Source organism: Triturus cristatus, chromosome 11 (assembly GCF_964204655.1).
Source record: "Triturus cristatus chromosome 11, aTriCri1.1, whole genome shotgun sequence".
NCBI classification, from domain to species: domain Eukaryota; kingdom Metazoa; phylum Chordata; class Amphibia; order Caudata; family Salamandridae; genus Triturus; species Triturus cristatus.
The window spans coordinates 315,297,275-315,319,672 of NC_140594.1; the positions used below are offsets into that span (position 1 = coordinate 315,297,275).

The window sequence follows — 22,398 nt, forward strand, 5'->3', positions numbered from 1 at the left end:
GCCAGGGCCAGAATTTTTTAATGGGCAGCCCATAAGCTACAAATGACTTCAAATATGCCAGAATTTTGTGATTAATTCTGTTCATGCTGTGGATGACCCTTAAGGAAAGCATTATGTCAAGTATGTTGGAGCCGGCAAATTTGTTATGGTTGCGCCCCTTCCGTATGCCAAAAATTATCTACGATCTGCTCGCACCAGCATTTTTCCACTAGCACCCATATGCCAAGAATTACCTCTAGTGAGCCAGTAGCCTGTATTTTACTATGGGTGTCAGTATTTTGTTACAAGTGTCTGTCATGCTAAGAATTGCATCTAGTATGCCAGTGTCAGCATTTGGCCATAGTTGCCTCTGAACCCGAAGTTTCATTGTACAGACAGTGGACCATTTGCGGCCTGAAATATGTTTGAGGCCCTTCTCGTAAACAGGCACACATGTGCTCCTAGTTAGTATTTTCCCTGCCATTCATAGACCAGCGGAATGAAAGTAGGCACTTTCTTTTTGAAGTACTCTGTTTTATTAAATAACAGTTAAGGAGGGCCACTAGAATTAGGTGGCAGAGGAGGACTAAATATACAGCAGGGTTGACTCAATTATGTAGCAAGCAAAGGCAACTTACGCAGCATTATCTGGCACTCAGTCTTACTCTCACTAATTTTCATTTTAATGCACTCCTTCTCACCCGATGGACACCCATCGCCACTCACTCTTACTCTCTATCATTCTGTCATTCTTACTCTAACTCTTTCATACTTTCTCGCTCGCATTCACTTCTACTCACTCTTACTTCCTCATTTTCACTCACTTATTTTCACTCACTCTGACTCATTCATTTATCCTCACTTCACTACTACTCATTCATACTTGCACTTGGGCTTACTCAGTCTTACTCTCACGTCCTGATTGTCACTCTGAATCAACCATTCTTAACCAGAGTTACACTCATGCACTCTCGAATACTCCATCATTCTCACTTACTCTTAGCCACTATTACTGTCACTCGTGTATTGTCACTCATTGATGCTTACTTGCTGACACTTAGGGCCCAGTTATGACTTTGGCGGTCCGACCACCGGACTGCCATTGCGGCAGTTGGGAGTACGCAACCAAGCCGGCAGCATCCCGAACACTGCATTACAAGTTAACGGTCGTACTGGCGGTGTTGCAGCAGTAGTGCCACTGCGGCGGCATGCTTCGTCTCATAGAGAGCCTGCAGCACATGCCTCCGCCGTGGCAACCCCTCTTGCATGTCGGTGCACTGTGTACCATGCAGCATGTCTTACATGCCACACAGTACACACACAACAGTGCAGGGAAATAGAGGCACAGCATGTGCCCCCATGCACATCTCTTATGTGCTACTATGCCGTGTTTTGGAGCCCCTCCCTACCTTTCTGTCGACCCTTTAATGACGGGGTCCCCGCCATGAAAAGGTCGGCGGTAAGGGAGGTCGTAAACTGCACGGTGGTACTGGCAACGGCACTGTCACTTTCCCCACCGCCACCCCTTCAGGGTCCTGGCAGTGGTCTTGCGTCATTTGTCCGACCACCAAACTCGAAATCGGGTGACTGGACCGCCACAATGGGTACCGCCTCACTCATTCTCATTACCTGGCACTGACTCTCATGCGGGCTTCCATACAACATGACGTTAAAAACATTTTTTAATTACCTCCGGTATCAGCAGAGATCCTGTTCCAGCTAATTGTGCTCCACCTTTTACTACACAGATAGTGAATAATAGAGTATTATTCATCAAAACAAGGAGGGCGAGCACTGCTGCTCATAAGTGTTAGCTGCCTCTGCTGTCTTGGCACTGATTTTGCAACTTGTGAGGCCAGGGGTCACTAAGGCAGTGGCAGGGGTTGCAGGCGTGATCAATAAATTACAAAACATATTGCAGACCTATTATGATATAAGGGTTACAATTTTACTATTTTGAAAAAGAACTCAGATAGTTACATTTTTGCACTTGCTTCCTCAAGATGATGTTGAATCCATTTCTTACTAGTGAAATTAATTTAATCCTTTTAGGAGTTATTCTTTAAACCCCCAGGTGATAGTCATTGTTTGGGGGTTGAAAGATACTAATTACAAGACACTCTTTTTTCAATGTTAGATATATTTAAATCTCAGGCGTTTACTATAGTCAAAGTGAAATGCCGCCGTCGACAATATAGATGATTTATGTTCTTCTTGAATAGTGTGGGGAAATGGTTTCCTTAAGGTCATGACTTTATGAAACCAGGACAATGACATAACCTTGACCTGTGGAGTCATTGTTGGAATGTAATCACAATGTTCTTATATGTGTATCAAAATAGCAATTCTTTTAAAGGCAAGATATTATGTAAACTACTTTCAATGTACTTCTACTCAGCAAGAACGACACCTTTACATTAAACTACTTTTCCTAGAAACCCACATCATAAAATATACTTTGTTTGGAAACATTGTTCAGGACCATCTTTTAATGACCACTTCCTGGGTTGGCTGCTCCTCTTTGTTCAGGTGAGGACACAGTTAAACTAGTGACACCTTAACAAAACAGCTATCGTCCACGTTGGCACAAATAGCATCCGTACATCCGTGAACCTGAGTGCTTTCTAAGCTAGGTAGATTCTCAATTATTTTGCTGGGTTGGGAAAGGAAACCTAATCACATCAGTTCTCATGATACGTTTTCACAAATAAACAAACAAGCATCATCACATCTCCAGTCATAAGAATGAATTTAACTTTTGAAATTGTTTTATGAAAGTGGCATCTGCTTTTGCTGAATAATTCCCTTTTCATGTTTAATGCAGGTATTAGGGAGGATAGTAGTTGCTGCTCTTCATTACAAGAATATCCTCTGGGGACAAAGATTGGTAATGAAGTTTGGGACTTGGCTCTCTTTCCATCATTCACCTCTTGATGGACAGACTTTGTAAATTCGATCATGAGGCAGGGGGTTGTAATACGGCTTGGGGAATGCATCTCATCACCAGTGATGGCAGGGCGAGCCTCTGATCTGCTACTGAGCAGAGTCTGTGACCTGGATCTACATAGCAGTTGGAGTATGGTTTGAGGCTGAAGAAAATCACCTTGTAAGAAAGAACATTCGTTTTGACAAAACAAAAAAACGCTGCAATGAAATATCAGTTTTATAGCATCATGCTGCACAGCTTTTATGCAGAACCCTCTGTCTATGTCCAGGCTATCAGCTCTCTCACCCATGGGTCCCAAAGGACTTGTATCTGTTTCAGTTTCATTGAGACTGTATTCCATCTCTGCTTTGGTTCATATTGAAATGTGACTCCCACACAATGAAGCAATCTCCAGCCACTTGATCCCACAGAGCCCTCTTCTGAATTCAGCATCATCCATTGTGAGATGATGCACGGGAGACCCCCACCCTACAACCCAACCGCAGATCCAGGCTGTCGCCAGCGGAGAGTGCTTCTGAGGTTGAGTACCTTCTCTCAGGAGACCCCTTCCCAGGGTGTACTGATGCTGGTGCAACACACCAGTCCTGTTTCTTAGTTCTTTAAAATGAACTGAGCTGGTTGTAGCTTACGTGCCACGCCACCACCACTTTCTCCAGCTCCTCTTTTGTCTAATTATATCAGTCTTTGCAGATCCAGGTTATTTTTCCTGGGGCTTATGCTCAAAACACTAAACATTTGCAAAGCCCGGGCTACTGACTTAGTGGATGATAAGTCTCAATTTAAAGTCGCACAGTTATTAAATCACAGTAGTTCACTGCCATTGTAGTGGACGTTATGAATCTCACTGTAAGCACCATCAAGCATTGCATTGCAGAAAGGAAGGGGGTGGCCACGATGAGTTACTTCCACCCTTGCAATTTGCTTAGACATGCACCTATGCTGTGCAAACATTTACCAACCCCATGAAGCACTTTTGTTACTCGGGGCCGATATTGCAGAACCAGCAACACGGCTGCAAAACCGACCTCTCCCTTCAAACCTTCCAGGAAACTCCCGGTATGGCCAGTCCGGCCCTGATTCCAACGCATATTCCTTGAAGGGACAGTGTTCACAATTGAGGTAAATAGCAAAGTGAAACCGGAGGTCTGCTGTCTCGTGGAGATCTCTGTCCCAGCATTCATTTACTTTCACAAGAAGTCTCAGTCTGATTGCTGCTATGTTCAAAATCTTGAAGAGGGCAGATTGTGAATTTTTGCGAAAATAACCTTTGCGGTGAAAGTTTTGCGCATTCTTCAAATTAGAGGGTTGGTTACAGCTGTCCACAACGTTGTGCTGCGAGCCGCCTATTTTGTGCATCAGGCAGCTTGTATTTCTTTTCAGGGTGTTAACCAAAGTGAACTCTTATTTCTCATTCAAAAAAATATATTTAAACAGATCCGGAACTTACACCTTCTGAATCCGTACACATATACTGTTCATACAAGACTAGGTTTTTTTTTAAAGTGTTGACAAAGCCAGTAGATCTTGCCTTTGGGACATGATGGCATTGCCAATGGATTTTAGCCATGCTGTACAGCATCGTCGATGTTGTACAATATGGCTAAAGGAAACAAACAAAAAAAAAAAAGTCTCTATGACCCGGTGGTCATGTTTTTTTTAAAGCGCAGCTGAAGGGAGCAACACTGGCGGTGGCAGCAGGGGGGAGCAACAAAGAGGGGTGGATTGGGAGAGAAACATGTAAGACTGGGGTGAGAGAAGAGAAAGTAATGCGGTGGGGTAGAGAAGCAACAGGCGAGATAGAAAAGGGTACTGGCCAAGGGAAGCAGCATGGAGGGCGGGGTAGGGAGAAGCAGCAATGGTCAAGAGAGCAATTTGGAATGGGCAGGGGAAAAGCACTTTGCTTAGAAGCAACAGGTGCGTACACAAGGGTTGGGAGAATCCCATGGGTGACAGAAACCAACACAGAATGCAGGGGTAGAGCAGTATCTGAGGGAGACAGCTGGTAAACACATGGTGATCTTAACACAAAAGAAAAAAGTACTGTGTGGAAAGCAAGTAGTGGAAGCATAGAAGCAGGCAATCAAAAGAGATGGTAAAGGGCCATATAAATCATGGGATCTAATAGGGATTTCCAAACAAGGTTTCGTGCGGACAGTAAAGCATGGTCTAAAAACGTTTTAGAAAATGCACGATGAATATGATTTATCCATCACCAAGCAGTATTGGTGCTTATGCATATTGGCGTGCACTAAATAACCAGCTGTTGGACTGAAATAATTTTCCAGACCATAAAGCCATTAAAGCCACGGCCTTCACGGATAAACAGATGAAAAAAGCTATGTCTTTTTTAGGTCGAGGACCGCCGGTCTGCCGAAGGCAGAACCGGAAGTCGGAGATTTAATGACTTGGAGAAGAGGGGCTTGAACCCGCCCCTCTTCTCCCCTGTTCTCCATTGGCTGGCCTCTTGAATGCTGGCCAGCCATTGGAGAAGAGGTCCCGTCACTCCGATCAAGCCCCGTCCTTTTCGGATCGGGGGGTGTGTTTTTTGCAGAAAGTCTAATTATCTCCTCCAGCCAATGGCAAGAGGAGATAACAGCAAAACACGCCCCCGAATCCGAAAAGGACGCTACGTTTCTCCGAGGCATTTCTGCTCTGCCTCGGAGAAAGGCAGTGGTGTGCTTGTTCTCACTTTCTCCGGATCATCTCGGAAGCTCCCGAGACCCCGCACAACGTCCCACGTAGATTATTACTAGCACGCTGCCCGCGCGGACGTGGAAATAAACACCAACAGCCTGGGACGGAGGCGAGCTGCCTGCAGCCAATGCACACAGAGGCCCCCAGCCGTGACGAGCAGAGCCGGGATTTGTCCGGCCCCGGAGGAAGCTCCCTCACGCGCTGGCAGCAGGGGGGCGCTATATAAGGCCCGGGCACGGTTACCGCTGCAGACTTTATCCTAAGAGTTGCGTGCAGCAAACTACAGCATCTGCTCACCTCCTCTTCGGGCTGGATTGTAGACACACAGTGCAGTCACCTGGCGCTGCACCGGTGGTACCTGCACGTGTCAGGTGGTCTCTTCTAGTGGGCGTGTCCTCTCACTAGGAGGTCTGGTGTCAGAGGTGATATAATTGGCTTGCTCTTAAAATACCGTTGTGGAAATATGTGTATTGGTTTTATGATGAGTATATGCGATATAGTGGACATGCCGCCAACTTCAGACCCTGAAGGGGCCAGAATACAAACATTTGCACAACTGTCGTAAACATTTGCACCAACTGACCAGTGCAAGAACGACACTCTTATCGACCAGCCGGTGCATAAATGCATGCGTTTCCTTCCGACGGTGGATGCAGGCTTTCTTGAAGTGGCGATCCCGTGCCAATTCGTTAGTGCCCTGGTCAGTGCAAATGGCGGTACACCATTTATTCGGCACTGAGGCATTTATGCGACCCGCATGACCTTTTACTCTTTTTTTGCCACTTGTTAATGTATCCGAAAGTTATTTAGCGCTCTAACGTGTCACTTTGCAACTACATCTTAAGAAATCTTTGGAAAAACACTTCCTCTTCCCCAGTCAATGAGCATATCTGACTCACTTGTGAGAATTATCCAAATGCACGAATGACAAGCTATATAAGTAACATTTTTGCTGTAATCTTGTAGATAGTCTGTATTCAATTAATTGAGGTGATTCCTGGACAGTTTTTTTTAAAGATGAACGAGCATTTGAGTTGGTAATTTGCTGGCATAGACAGCAATAACATTCACTGAGTTGATACTAGCTTTTGTTCCAGAACTAGACTCGTTGATTAAAGTTATTGTCGGGGAAGTGGGTGGGGCGGTCTCTTCTTTACAGCGGAGGCAGCTTGTTTAATGGCTTAAATATTTACTTGTGTAGAATTCTGCTGCTTTTTGACCACGCCTCTTTCCCTACTCCAACTACCATTATTATAACGTAAGTTCATTTATTTAGTGGTTACTACCATGACGATGCGTTAAGGCGCTTTTATAGGGTAGAGGTGGAGGTAATATACACCCCCTACCACCACCAAGAACTAAGACAGGAACCCCCACCGCACCCCGCACATCAGCCCTAGCACGTCCTTGTGGAGGGAGCGTGTGTGCGTGTCCCTGCGTCGTGAGCCGGGGGCCATATTATCTGGAAATTGTCCCCTTTTCACTGCCGTGGAGTGGCCCTTGAGGAGCCGGAAGGCTCCCTCGTCGTGCCTCCAGTCTCAACACGTTCACTCCAGCTAACCTGTGGAGCAGAGCGTGACCGGGCGTGTTTTCTCAGAGGCAGAAACTGCACCCCTGCAGTGACAGGGGGCATGAACGAACTCATTGTCCGAGAAAGAGCTCGACGCGCTTGACCGGTGTTTAACTTGTAAAAAAAAGAAAGAAAGAGCAGGGCTCTGGCGCCGTGGTTGTCGAATGCCAAGGGTGCCCAGTGGCGTAGCTATCATAGTGCAGCAGGTGCGTTGCCACCGGAGCGCCTAGTTTGCTACAAAAAATGGTTGTTTTTCCTACAAAACTAGTGCATGGTGGGGCAAATTCTTTGTTAGCATTAGTTGGACACTCTTGCAACGCCAGTGAGGCTGCCTGATCTTCATTCTATCTCGTGCCCCACCACCCACCTTCCTGCCTCCTCATCTCACTCATACAGGTTCTTTTTCAATTTCAACCTTCTTTTCCCACGTTGTCACTGTTTTTATATATTTCTCTTTCTCCACATTTCCCTCTTTCTAACCCCTTGAGCTGGGTCAAAGTCTGATGAGGAAAAGGGACTACCGGTACCAAAAAACGAGTCCTGGAGCCCACCGCCGGCAATGCCCTTCTCCATATTTGCAAGGTGCTAGCCACTTTACGTGGCTAAACCATGCCTTGTCAATATCGTAGCCTTTCATGCAGTTTTCTACACCAAAGGGGCGTGCAATGGGGGTTGCTTCTGCATGGATTACATCCATTGCTATTTGACGCTGCCCCAGATTTACAACGAATGGTAAATCAGAGGCAGCGCCGAAAACTAACGCCAATGACAGGGTGGCATTAGAATGGCGCAACAAGGAGAAACTCGTTTTTTTTTGTTGGTCTTTCTAAGTATGCTGCATTATGCGGCACCCACAGAAGCAAAGCACAGTTACAGATTGTTTATGTGCAGGAAGGTGTTCCTTCCTGCACATAAACAAAGCACCCTTGCACCATGGTACAATGGTGCCTGCGCTGGTGCTAGGCAACTTTTTTAGCGCTAGGGGAAAACATAGGGGTGCTGTGTATTTTTATAAATATGGCACATCCATGCATGAGTCAGTTGTCACGTGCCCTTTGTATATGGCCTATTTGTGCTCTCTATGTATGGCTTTTTATAAATGTTGTAACATTATTGGGCCTGATGCACAGTTCTCGGCCACAAATGAGGGATGTGCGGTTTGCAATGGGACTGCCTTCCAAATGGGAATGTAATTTGCAATCTGACCCATGTACTAATAGACTGCACTGCAAATTATATATTTGCAGAGAGACTCAAAAGGACTTGCCTAATGAATATTATTAATTAGACAGGCCGTAATGCGTGACTCTCGGTGATTGGCTGCAAATGTGGGCATAGTGGCCTGCAAGGGACAGCAGACCTCTCTCTTTGCATTTGCATTGCAGATGGTAAACATTTTTTTAAAGAAATCCATATCCGTTTCAGGGACAGTTACTGCTTTAAGAAACAAGCATTTACAATGCAACGGTCTCGGCATTGTTAAAGTTAGAGCTGTTGGCATTGCTCATGACATTATTTTTGTTTATGTTTTTGTTTTTAAAACATGTAGAGAAACGGCATTGTTATTTACAATGTCAATAGCTTAATCAGTGTGTGTGTAGGTGGCTCTGTGTGTGGGTGCAAATGCAATAGGTCTCGCATTTGAGAGTGATTAAGCTATTGACATTGTAAATAACAATGCCGTTTCTTTAAATGTTTTAAAAACAAAAACATAAACAAAAATAATGTCATGAGCAATGCCAATAGCTCTAACTTTACCAATGCCGAGACCGTTGCATTGTAAATGCTTGTTTAATAGTACAATCATAAGAAACACGAGGGGTGACATGGGTATCTTGAAGTGCAGTTATTCAGCTGACTTGGGTACGTTAGAGGGCATAGAGTGGGAACAGGCCTTTGCACATTACCGAGTGGTGACCATACAATCTGGCCTATGGTCGGATTCAGTTCAGAATATTGCACTGGGCATGCCATCACAAAGTAGAGCGTTTTGTGTAGGTTTAAATTCAGAACCTCTGTGTATTAGATGTAAAGACAAGAGAGCTCAATGTACCACATGATTTAGAAATGCAAACTGTACAGTCCTTGCAGGAAAAAATAATGATGAATTTGTAAGCATTTGGAATTTACAACTTAAACTAAATATTGCGTAGTTATAATGTAGACATGGGTTGATGATTAAATGCCAAGACACAAAACAAATTGCAAACTTTGGTGGTATGCTAGCAAAGAGGGATATTGCGCAAAACTGGAGGAAATAAAACAATCCAAATAGTTTAAAAAATTGTGACCAAGACCATCTGTGAGCGAAGGTTTGCCCTAGAAAGTTAGGAAAACATATGGGCAACCTGGAGGAATGCATGACGCTCCCCACTTGAGGTTGAGTAGTGTGTATTTTTTTGTAAACATATTTTATTTACTTTTGTATAAATCATGTTCTTGTGTTTACATCTCAATATGTAACAGGACCCTCCATTATCTATCTATTCTAATATATTTTTCGTTCCTACTTGCCCGTCTGTATTTCTATTCTCCTCACGTTGGTTATGCATGTTCAAACTCCCCACTCCGATCCCCCCAACTCCCCCCTCCCTCTCCCGCACTGCAGGCCATAGAGAGACTTTTCTTCTGTTAGGTAATGCTTTCTCTTGTTATTCGTGGGTTGACTGTTAAGCCTTCGTGTGTGCATCCCTTTCTCGTATCTTGCTCTGTTCGCCGTGCTAAGCTTGCGGGTTAGCCTCCCCGAGTTCCAGCACTCGGTCGGTACATGGGTCCTGTCTCTGTGGGCTCCCCTGTCTAGAGTCCGCCCGTGGGGTGGCACTGTCAGATTCCAGGTCATTGCGCTTCAGCTCTTCCACCAGTGCCTCCCATACCTGGGCCCTCTCTATTCTGCCTACACCTCGTCTTGCTTTCCTCATCAAAACTGTTCTCTCGTAGCCCGCCCACTTCTCTAGCTCTCGTTTCCACCTAGTGATGCTAGGGCCATTTGATGCTTTCCACCTACTGGTGATTTCCCGCTTGACTAGGATAAAGGCCAGGTCCTGAAACCTGGAAGTGACTTTGGCCCTGGCTGTGTGTGGGAACATGTTGAGTAAGCAGTGTGCCGGTGTACATGGTACTATGCTATCAGTGATTCGGTCTATCTCCATCGTCACCTCCTGCCAATAATACGCCAGTGCCCGGCAGCTCCACATCATATGGATGACATTTTCTCCTACCTCCTTACATCTAGGACATTCCGCATCTTCCCAGTGAAAGTATAGGTTTATTCATTCAGCCGGAATCGTGCATTTCTGGACACTTTTTGTGCCCTTTGTAGTACATTTTCCCAGTTCTTGTCCTCTATTGGCAGTCCTAGGTCCACCGCCCAGTGGTTCCTTAACACATCGAACGGCTTGTTGGAGTCTCTCCCTATCACCCGGTATAGACATGTGACTGCCTTTATAACCCCCGGCTATCCTGATGTATTCACATGTGGCGTGTGATGGCGGTCCCCTATCTTTCTCGTACCTGCCGGTATCCAGTCGTTCAGGCCTCCCCAGTGTGGCAGCACCCTGAGCACCACCAGCGTAAGCTCCAGCGAGTATGGGTGTTTCGTCTGGGTCCTCTGAAGGCATCGGTATCAACATCTCTGTATCACTCTGGCCTGGCCCCTCCCCCTCCGGTGTAGTCAGCCCCCTCTGATGCCAGGGTATGTCTCTCTTGTAGCAGGGCAATGTGCACTCGCAGTCTATTAAGGTATGAGAAGATTTCATGTTGCCTATCCATGGAGTGCATCCCTCTAATACTCCAGGATATCAGGTTATACGTTACTCTATCCTTCATCTTTAGTCTTCTTGTTCTCCCCCTGGCCCCCAAGCTGGGATCCCTCGGTAAATAGCTTTGACGAATGCATCTCTTACTAGCTGGCCCGCGTGCAACTGTGAAAATTGTCCAAAGTTCAGATAGTGACGGGACAGACGCCTTCTTGGGAAAGAGCCGTGTCCTCACGCCCCCTCCCCCCCCCCCCTGGTATCCCCCACCCCAGTGCTTGTAGGATTCAGTCATTGTATCACGGTCACAGGTTTTCCCAGCATGTCAGAGCACATGTTCAAATCACAGGGTCTCTCCCATGTTAATCATCTGGTGGGCAAACTTGTGTGTCTCGCGGTGGCTCATATGATATTGTCCGCCGACCTATGGTCACATCTGGAAGCTCCTGACTGGATTCCCCCACTGTGCTAGTGCTGTGGTCAGAGTCCGAGTCTCTTGGGTCGTCCCCGGATGCTGAAGCTGCGTCCCCTCGACCATGTGCGCTGAGAGAGGCAGTTGCTGCCACTGCTTTGTCCCTCTTCCGTTGCATCTCCTCTGCAGTGGGCAGGCTCGCTGGTTTCCCTCCATTGCCTTTGTGTCAGGCTTTGCCTCAGTCTTGCCCCTCGTGCCTCTGGTCCCCATTGTCATGTGGGGCGTGCTGGTCAATCCACTCCCACACCTCCTGCGGCGTGGTGAAGAACTTGGTCCCCCCCTGCTACCATCAGGCTTAACTTGCTTGTAAACACCGTTGAGTACTGTATGTTCAGCTGTCGCAGTTTTCGTTTGGCAGAGAGATATGATGCTCTTTGTTTCTGGACCTCCCGGGAGAAGTCCGGGAAGATCCTGATGACGCGGTTTGCCACCTTGAGCTGTCCTTTCTGTCAGGTCTGCCTCAGCACCTGGTCCCTATCCTGACAGAATAGTAAACGTGCCACCACCGGCCTCGGCGGTCGACCTGGTGGGGGTGCTTTTGCAGGGACTCTGAGCGCTCGCTCCGGCGAAAGTATTGGGACAGCCCCTCTTCTGCCACTTCAGTGTGGATCCAGTTCTCTATGTAGGCCACCATGTTGTTTCCTTCCACCTTTCTCGGGAGGCCCACAATGCGTAAGTTGTTGCGTCTTCTGCCCTGAGTTTGAATGTTTGCACTCTCTTTTCCATGTCAGAGAGCCTTTGGTTAGCAGTGGTCATCTGGGGTTTTAGGTCTCAAACTTCGCCCTCTGTTGCTGAAACTGGGTCTGCCAGTTTTCGATGGTCCGCTCTCAGTAGGCTCAAGTCTTCTCTGAGGGTGTCGATTTTGGACTTCACCGCCACCCTTTTCCGGAGAATGTCTGAAAGCTTGGGGTCCTCCATAATCTCTTTCCCCATATTGCGGCTCATTGTCTTCGTGGTTGTGTCCCCCAATTCATCCCCCATCAGTTCTTGTTGGTCCTGTTCCCGCCGTTTGGTGACTTTCCCCATGGCGCCTACCGCCTCCATTGTGGAGTCTGCTTGGCAGGGTTCTTTTATGTTGCATGCAGTTGTGGTCTTCTGTAGCCTGGTCTCTGGTGCCCCTCGTGTCCAGGGTGGACCCGTAGTAGTCAGTCCAGACAGGCTCTCTTGGCCTGGCTGTTCTGCTGCCCGTTTGGCTCCCTGTACTGACCCGCCGTGGAAGACCACGTCCCGCTTGGTATAGGCGTGCCGGTTTCCAGCTGGTCCCAGGCCCGCAGTCTCTTTTTCTTTTTTTATATTTATTTTCCCGAGGGTTGTCTTCCCTGCTCCAGTTCAGCCCGCGCAGACCTACCCTGCGCTGGTACTTTGCTGTCCCTGCAGGGGTCCTCCACTCTGTTGGCCGTGGGTTTCACCGCCCCCGACTGGTCCCCACCTCCCCTCTACGCCCGGAGGGAAGGGGGGTGAGACAGTCCTCTTCTTTCGGTGCTTCCTCCGGCGTGCCCACCGCCTTTTTTATGGTTGCCCCCACTTTTGCGCTTGTCTGGCGATTTGGAGGTTACCTTTCGCCTGCCCGACCTCGCCTGTAGTGCCCCTCCAGTTGACCCGCCAGTGTATGGTGATCTGCCTCCCTATGTTGCCTCTCCCTCGGCGCCTTTATATCTCCTAACCGGTGGGGCTTATCCCGCCCTTTGCTGTCCGTGCCAGCCGGGTGATTCCGGTGGAGTGCTCGTCACACTCTGAGCCAGTAGGGGGCCTCACCTATCAGACCTGCCCGCCTCCGATCTTGTGCACCTGCTACAGCCTGCGCCGATCCGGGGCCAGAGTCCCTCTGGCAGATTTCACCACCGCCTCCCTTCCCGACGCACTGCTGGGGGTGCCACGGAGCGTGCCTACCGTGCCGCGGGCTCTCCGTGCCGGTGGCTCTCGGTGTCCGTCGCCAGGCGGCCGCTGGCCGTGGGTCAGCCTTTCCTCTTCCCTGCTGCTGGGGGCTTGCCAGTGGATTCCGGAGACTGTCTCTGCCCAGAGGGTCGCCGTTGAGCTCAGCCCCACGTTGCAGGCGCCATTTTGTCCTCCCTCGCGGTCCTGCCGCCGGCAGGTTCGCGGTTCGCTCCTGCTTTCTTGTTACTCTGCAAGCTGCAGGTTGTTCTTTTCCTCTGTGTTTGGGGAGTCTGGGTGCTATTTCATGCCTTTTGGGGCCCCCTGTGGTAGTCAGGATGACAGTAGATGGGAGATTGCCGGCAGGAGCGCGGATTTAGGCTTCCTCCTCCATCGGCGCCTGGCCACGCCCCCGTTGAGTGGTGTGTGTATATATAGAAGATACATTGGACAGGATTAGTGGACTATAAGAATTCAGTGGTTGATGTATTTTTCCTTCAGACAGGAGCCTACAGTTTTGCATTCCAACCAAGGCCGAGTTTAAGAGGATCTATTATTAGCACATTATAAAGTGTTTGCACTGCTTGACATATACGAATGTACTGTAATGCTTCGTTTTACCCTAATGGTACTGCGTTAATATGTTTCTGAAACTAAACAACACTGTTGGTTAAAAAAAGAAGTGGGTAATAGTAGAGCTCCCACAGAACAAGTAAGGTGAACTTAAAGAGGTGAAAGTTTGTAAGCAGGGGGAGGTTTTGGGCTTTCCTGCAAGTTAAAATGATTGTTGCTGGTATTGGGCTCTGTGGTAGAGATCCTTAGTTTGAGGGCACCACATGGTTGCAAAAGGATTGCATGGCCTTTTAGGCTTTTTCACTTTGGTTATTTTCAGTGAAGGAAGTGATTTACCTTTTATGTAGCATCAGCTTCTTCTAATGATCTATTTGTTGTGGAGTCATGAATGTTGCCGGAGATCTAAGGCTTTAAAAACAGTAAAGCAGTCTTGAATGTAATACTGGTTACCCATGAAAGGCTATTTCTATAAATAAAAGTAGAGTTAAGTATTTATGGGTATATTCTTTTTGCCAGAAGGATATTTTGCCCTTAACTTATGAGGCTTGGAAGGGCAGGAGAGTCCTGCGGCCCAGTGGGCAGTGGCTGAGAAGGTCAGGCATTCCTATTGTTGCTTCGTTATTTGTTGCATCATAACTTTAGGAGGCGGAGGCACAAAGTATAAACCTGGTGGTGCCCAGGGAGTATCGTCATGGTACTGCTCTGACTGTCTTCATGGTGCTGCAGGAAGTTGAGGAAATGGAGAGTAATTGTATGTCCTTGTCATTTCTGTTATTTTGAGGTGTATTTAAGAGCACAGGCTAAGCAGTGGCTGCCTTCATCAGGACTGTTGTGAATGAAAAATTACATGTTGAGATGTATTTGACACCTACGAAGATAATCTTGTAATACACATTTGAAGCCAGAGATCAAAATGGGATCATTACTACCATGGAAGGTACTTGCCTTCTGTATGAAAGAAGTAGGTGGCGGAACAGTTACTTGCTGAAGTGTTGCAAATGGAATAAGTTTGGATGAGAGCAAGATTCTCCTGTTGTCCTACTAGAGCCCAGAAACCTACTTCAATGAAAGACCTTGTAAGTAGTGGGCAAAGAAATTAAGTATTTCAAAATTGAAAAATCTAGATATTGGTCAGACACCCGCTGTATTGAAGGTATGCATAAAGAGCACTCCAATTATTTTGCCTGACCCGAACTTTCTAGATAAAGTAAAGTACCAATGTAAAATTGCACTTTAGAGCAGGAGGTTGACTGCTTGACCCTTTGAGAGTAGTTAAAGTCCCTGACTGCCAGCATGAGTCAGGAGCCATTCAGTTCATTTCTTCCAAAAGAGTCTTCTTTCATCACATGGTGTCTTTCCTGGTACACAACTGTTCTGAGAAGGTTCATTGTAAGGTGTCAGTCTTATTGTGTGCACTACCTAGTGATTAGAAATATTTTCCTACCCAGTTCATTACACTGTCTTTGCCTGTGCCCACCTCCTTCTGTAGCACTCCCCATTTTCATTACTGTAAATATTCTGCAAAGCTCCAAATCCAATATCGCAAACTCCTATCAGTAGGGACTTTGGCTCTCTCTAAACCATTCTTCTATCTCGATCCAGCCTCTGTCTGCCGGGACTGGAGCCAGAATTTATAGGAGGGCCCTGGAAAATTATAGCACCAGATCATGTCATCCCCATTTGGGATTTCCAAGTCAAAAGATAGCTTGAAGGCTGTCCATAGTTCTGCCAACTGTTACTGCCTTCCTCCCACATGGCTAATCGTTTTGAAGTGGTCAGTTGTTGACAACACTCCTGACTTCCTGGGACAGAGGCCAGGCATTGTCCTCTGGAGAGCAAGGCCTTTAACTCCATCTAGGAATGTGTATCGGGTCTCTGCTGTGACACAACTGGTTCTGATTTTGGTTTTGGCTGAGACAGCACAAAGTACATTTTGTAAAAGTTATATTTCTATTAAAGTTATCAAAAATCTACTTTCGCCTCAGAAATTAGATTTTTTTTTAAACTAAGTTGAAAGTAACTTTGAATAATTTTCCAAATTGAAGGTGTAAATTAATGGTTTTAATTATATCTGTACCTGGTCTTGAAGAATCCAGCTTGACATACGCACTGAAAACAGCTGTTGGATATTTAGCCCTTGTGAAGGCACACTGTTTCCAATGTGTAATGTACCACTTTTTTATCTTTATATACTAAGCATCCAACCCAATAGGCTCACAAGGCACATTTGAGGGTTCACTTAATATATAAAAATAGGTTTCCTACATGGCAGAGTCACATCTCCTTTCCATATGCCAATGCATTGATTTTAAATTGCAGCATAACCAGAGCACAGTAGTACTTCTGGCAGTCATATTTTTTGTCCTGTATGTAGGCATATAAATACACACTTCAGCTGAACTGGCATGCCATTGGTGAATTTTCTGTGCCATGTACCATGGCCTTACTGAAAAGTTAAATACACCAATCTGGTTAAACCATTGCAGAGTGCTTGTATTAGTGAAAAAGCATGGGGGCTATGCAGTGGTTTAGGATTTTTATTTTATACATAGTACTAACGCCAGCAAACCCAGACAAGGAAAAATTGGGAACCACTACAATAATGATGTCCTTTCTAGCAATACCACTTCTATTTACCTTTTGAGCACAGTGTTCGGTGGGGTAAAAATTAATCTAGTAGAAGTGGTTTCGCTGTGTGACAGAGATATTTGTATTCATTCTTCTTTGCATGCTTCTCTTCCCTCACCAACCACTCCCTCCCCATGTTGCTCATCATAACTTGGATTGGACTGAGACGATTTGGATTTTGTGAGGTCTCTCAAAGGTTATAATGTTAAAGTTCGGCGTTTCAAAACAGGTATTATCATTTATTTTATGTATAAAGCACAAATAAACGCATGGAAGAATCTAGCTCTGCAGTGCTAAGAAACAAAATAATGCATACCTTAAAAAAGTATGAAGTACATAATTTCAGTACAAGCAAGAATTACAAATAGATAAACTGCATACCCAAAACTTTAATTTTATATTTTAAGGCACTATAGAAAGTGAGTGAGTGGTACTGATAGTTGGTTCCATAAGGATATAACGGTGACACTAAAGTTCTTACCACGTGAAAACCACTTGGAGGTATTAATTGTAGAATCCTTTATAAAAGGGGAAAAAGCACCTCTTTGGCGAACAGTTTTCTGAATGGTGTATAACCTTATTCTGAATATATTTCGAAACCACACAGGTGATTCTTAGCTTGATTATGCCCTTTACGGTAGCCAGCACAGAGTCCAAAGATCAGGTAATTCTTTCCCATACCAAATATACGGATTGACCTTCCAAAAACAGCTTTAGTTTAGTTTGAGCATTACATTAAAATAGGTGGCTGAAAAATAAAGCAGCTTGGAAAGTACAACTGCTTTAACCAATAAAATATTGTTTCTACTCATGAAAGGGCCTGTTTTTGATAGATTGTCCTTATGGCATTGTGCTGACTTGACTACTACTGTCAGTTGCATGACTGACTTGGTGAAAACATTTGTAAAGAACATACAACACTAGGCCTCTTGGCATACACCTCGCCGTAGAAGTCCCAGGAAATCTAGAACAAGCGAGGCCGGTATAGCTTTCCTTAAGGTTGTTAAGGAGGTACCATTGCACAGCCAAAGATGGAGTAAATTCAAACAGGCAGGGCACTAGTAAGAGAAAGCTCTTATTCCTTCAACGTAGAACTCAAATGCATGGTCAGAATCAAGAAGCACCCCCAGATTTGCCACTAAATGTTAGGGTTGTGAGATCTAGCCAAGCAAGGCGGACCATGTAAATCCGGCAAGCACAGCTGTACTGGTGCAGAAAATACAATCTCTGAATTTACGCCAGTAAAAGAGATGTCATTTGTAGACATCTAAGAATTTATTGGCAACAAATAGTCTGTGACCATTTCAGTGTCAGAGTAGCTGTTTTGCAAAAAATTTCAAAGATGTTAGTATAGTTAGCAGACCCTGGGCAGCAATCATCTGTACAGGTAATGATATTGACATTGAATAGAAAGTGTGAGAGTTCAGAGTCCTGTGGCACCATATGGTTTAAGCAATTTGTGGCATTCATACATTTTCTGAACTGATAGCAGTTCACTATAAATGGCTGTATCTAGTTTTACACTCCTAATTCCTCATCCAGCCAGTTGTAGAGCAGCCATGATCTATGTCATCAAATGATGCTGCAAATCTAAAATGATCAAAGGCATAGGCCAGCCTCCATTGCACACGTATAAAAGCTGTTCTCTAATATCCAGCTTTGCTGTTTATATGCCCCTCAAGGGTGAAAAATGTGGATTCCTGTACTGAAAACGGCAGGTTATCTTGAAGATATGCTTGGAGCTGAGACGGCATGACTGACTGTTGTTTTAACTAAAAACGGCAGCATGGATACCAGTCTTTAAGTAGCATACTGCTTAGGGTGCAGCTTTTCCTTTTCTCAACCTGTGATATTACTGCCTTACTTTTTAGAAACCTCAAGGTATAATTTTTGCTATGGAAATTGATTTAGCAAGTAAAATTATCACCTGATAGATTATGTAATTTTTCATCAGATTTGCAGAAAAACTATTCTCTTGTGATCCAGTTTTTGCACTAGCTGCAAAACATACGAGGGTGGCACCAGCTTAAATGGTTGGAATGTAGAAGCAGCACGTATCCAGAGAAATATCTGTGTCTATGGTGGAACAAGAAGGATCTGATTCAATCTTTTGTTCTAAGATTCAGTATTTTCTGATTCCGCGTAAAAGTTTTGCTAAGCCAACATGGGTCTTGCAGTGCTTTTAGGAGCCAGATAACCGTCTTGGACATGTGATAATGCTCATTGCACACCACCATGTGCGGAGGAGAATTCACCTGTCATCCTAAAAGTTTCAGAATTAACAGTTACCCTTCCTGTCTAATTTATGAAAAGCTATGGATGATGAAACTTAAAGAAAGCACTGGAGTTGTCATGGTGCAAATTGCACCAAAGAGTGACACTATGAACTTGATGGATTTTTGCCTGGTTTAATGGTGAAAAATTAAAATCTGAGCTAAAATCTGTGAAATAGTCAGCTCTATGTGTGGTTCGTGTGTCTGATGAATGAAGCCTAGTAAGTTCAATAAAGTTAAACAGTCTTTAGCTAAAAAGTAATCCTGATCTCTTGTAACATTAAAATCACCTAGAGTTAACATTTTCTTACTCAAGGCTTGGAGGTTTTTGCAAGAGTCATGAAAGTCTGGTAAACAATTTACTTCATTGTAGTGGAACAAACTGCTGCTATGCAAGATGAATCTATCTCTATACTGAATTTCTTCTTTAACTACTTAAAGTAACTAAAAGGATGAGTCAAGAAAGTATTACAAACCAATTCAGAAGAATACATTCTAGATAACCCGCCACCTTGCTTGCGTAGGCAGTTAATAAAAATATCAAGAAATGATTGAGGCAGAATATCATTTTAAATTATCTGAGTTTTTTTCTGGAATGAATCTCTTATGTAACACTACAAATGTCTCCTATTATAATGTGCATTGTCTTGTTTCTATTGTTTCTCGTTCCCTTTATACCAATTACCTATCTCAATAAAGAGATCTGAATATTTAGAAAACCTTTAATCATTAATCTCTAGAAGAAATCCAGTGTGTGGAGTTCTAGGGCACACAAATATTCATTTAATTGACCTTTGTGTTTGTGTGATTGGCCAATTTTGTCGGCTACCAAACTTTTTTCTTCCACATTTACTGTGTTTGTGCATTATCCTTCATAATGTTAGACCTATTTATGTATTTGAATATCAGTACAGTGATAAGGCAACATTAAAGGCTTTGCCTAGTTATTGTGGTAGAAATACTGTGTACAAATACCCTTCAAATAACAATACTGCTTTTTTTGTTGATAGCGTATCTAGAGAGCCAGTTGCCTTGCTCTGTTGAATATGGTAAGATTTGTGATGCCCTATCAGTCATGGTGCCTCAACTCAAATACCCATCTGAAATCATCCAGGTTGTTACAGTCTTAATTGCATAATAGATTTTTGATTTACCCATGCATTCTGTGCTGGTAAGGTTTTTAGAGGTTTTGGGTAATAAAGGAGCTACTGCCTTCTGCTTGATTGTTCCATTAGGTGTCCTAGAACTCTACCAGCAGTAGCAGCTGGTTTGGCCCCATTGCTTCAGTGCTGGTACCAGAATGTACTACAGCTTGCAAATTGGCAAGGCCATGACTGTTTATTCCACTGCTGTCTGATGATTCATGAGTGGCTGCTTTACATGGGTTCTTGCTGTGTGTGAGAAAATCTTCTTATCAGCCTATTTTCAGAACTTTTCCATACCTGATTGTCGAAAGAGAGTGACACTGGCACACATAAAAATGTATCTTAAAATGTCCAGTTGCAGGCTGTGATTTATTCTGATGGTACACCAAGTCTAAAAACCTTGTTGTAGTGCTTCAGCATTTGTATGTGTGTCAGGTAAGTTTCATACTTCAATTCAAAGCATCTAGGAAAAGGTCTCTACAAGGCCATAGGTATTCTATGAGATTCTGATGGGTCCATTGTATTATTTCTGTCTTGTATTAAGCTGCAGCAAGAGGTGTTTTTCAAGTTTTTAGAATTGAGGAAAGATAAATCCAAACATTCAAAAATATTGATTTGGAGAAAGCAGTCTTGGTGGTCCGTATGATGTGTCCTTCCTCTTTGTCATTGCTTTTCTCTGTATCTGAATTTCCTAACCTTGATTTCTCATTTCAGGTGAGCAAGACTTGGAAGATATTGGCAGAAGATGAAGTGTTATGGTACAGAGTATGTCAGCAGGAAGGCTTCTTGCCTGATGCGAAGATTTCAGACTGTACCTGCTGGAAACATGCACTTCGAGATAGCCTGGCCAAGGAAAACACTTTGAGAGCCAATTGGAAGGTGAATATATTCAGATTGCATTTTAAGAGGCTTGGGGAGCAGACAGAATTATGTGATTCATCCTTTCGGAGTGTTTTAAGGTGTCCTGAGTACTTCGGCCATTCTAAAAACCTTGCATCACAGTATAAATCAGTAGAATCTGTTAACAAAAAATGCCATCCGTAGTATAGTATCCACAGTAGCAAAAGGTCTGATGAAATTACAAAATAAATAAATGTCAAGCCTTGTGAGCATTTGAGATCTATTTAGGTAGTCCTCATTACAATTTGTTTAAGCGTGCAGTTACTAAACTATAATTTTTCTGTACACCCCATTCAGGAAATTGCAAGGAATAAAAAAGGTTTTTTTATGCTGGGGAGGGGGTAATGGGGTTAGTGCTGCATTTTAGGTCATGGTGAGCCTGGTGGAAGAAAAGGTTCCAAGCAATTATTTCACACTATTGACTGATTTGAGGTCACTAGAGTATCCAGTGTAATGATTTTGAATCAAACAAGTATTTTAATAGGCCAGAGGAAGGACCAGTTAGGAAGTTTCATTGATTGTCCATATAGTTTTGAGATGTGGAAGGGTTGATTGAATCTGGATCAGAGTTTTCTGAGTGAGAAATCAATTAAAATGATTTTAGATTGCAGGAGTGCTAAAACATTCTAGTGTGGCGAGCAGGTGAATATTCAAAGTCTATTTCAAGAAGCTTTATAAGTTTCTTGGCGTAGCTCTAGCTTTTGCAGGTGTAGGATTGAGATAAGTACGTATTGTTAGGTGAATTACTTTTTTCAATTCTCTGTTCATGTTTTAAGGCAGTCTACTTTTGAGCCTTCCCAGGCGTGTTCTAGTCTTTGAAGTGAGCGTTTGTTGAATTCATGGTTTTTGCCGATTTGCATTTACGTTAGTTAATGTAGTTTTGCTTTAGTGATTAGCAATGACTGATGGAAAGTTGGTTGCTGACATTGAGAGGATTTAAATTGAGGGGTGCGTGTAAGCATTTCTATTTTCGGTGACCTTTGGACTATTTACTTCTCACAGTGATGAGTAGATAGGTAGGTGGGATTAGAGGATTCTCTGAACATTGAACCCATATATTTATATTCAGAGTTAGATTTCAGTGGACTTTACGAGGTCTTGAATTTTGCTAGCTGCATGGGCTAGTAATTGTATTGTGAGATTGAGAGGTGCAGGATAATGGGTGAAAACTTCAGTAGTGTATATGGAGGACATTGTTTATTCTCTTGATGGTTTGTTCTTCGCCAGGGCTTTTAGGTTATGTGATTTTTTTTTTTTACTGCTGAAGTTAAGCTTTAAAAAGACTTGTATATTTTCCAGTCACGGAGGGTTTTATTGGTATATTTGTGTGTTATGTATATATACTGGCTGCATTTTGATTTTGTGTTTCATATGTATCCAATTTAGACAGTACAGTTGAGTGATCCTTAAATGCAGGTCGAGTGAACTACGCTTTGCGAGGTACATGATGTAATGCAGTTTAAAAGTTACCAGTGAGTTAAGCGTGGTTGATATTTGTAAAGCTACACAAGGGTTTTTTTTGCAGTTAAGTGGAAATTAGGGTGTGCTGTGTTGTATTTATGGTGATAATTAGGTTTTTGGAAGGGTCATCTG

The 22,398-nt window shown here is 44.2% G+C and overlaps 1 protein-coding gene across 1 annotated transcript in view; it reads left to right on the plus strand.

Moving 5' to 3' along the window:
- FBXW8 (F-box and WD repeat domain containing 8) overlaps positions 1-22,398 on the plus strand; it is a 698,699-nt gene that overhangs the window by 187,844 nt on the left and 488,457 nt on the right. Inside the window, exon 3 of the mRNA XM_085633260.1 lies at positions 20,620-20,784. Within this exon, the coding sequence (XP_085489386.1) occupies positions 20,620-20,784 (165 nt within the window). The remainder of the gene's footprint in view (positions 1-20,619; positions 20,785-22,398) is intronic.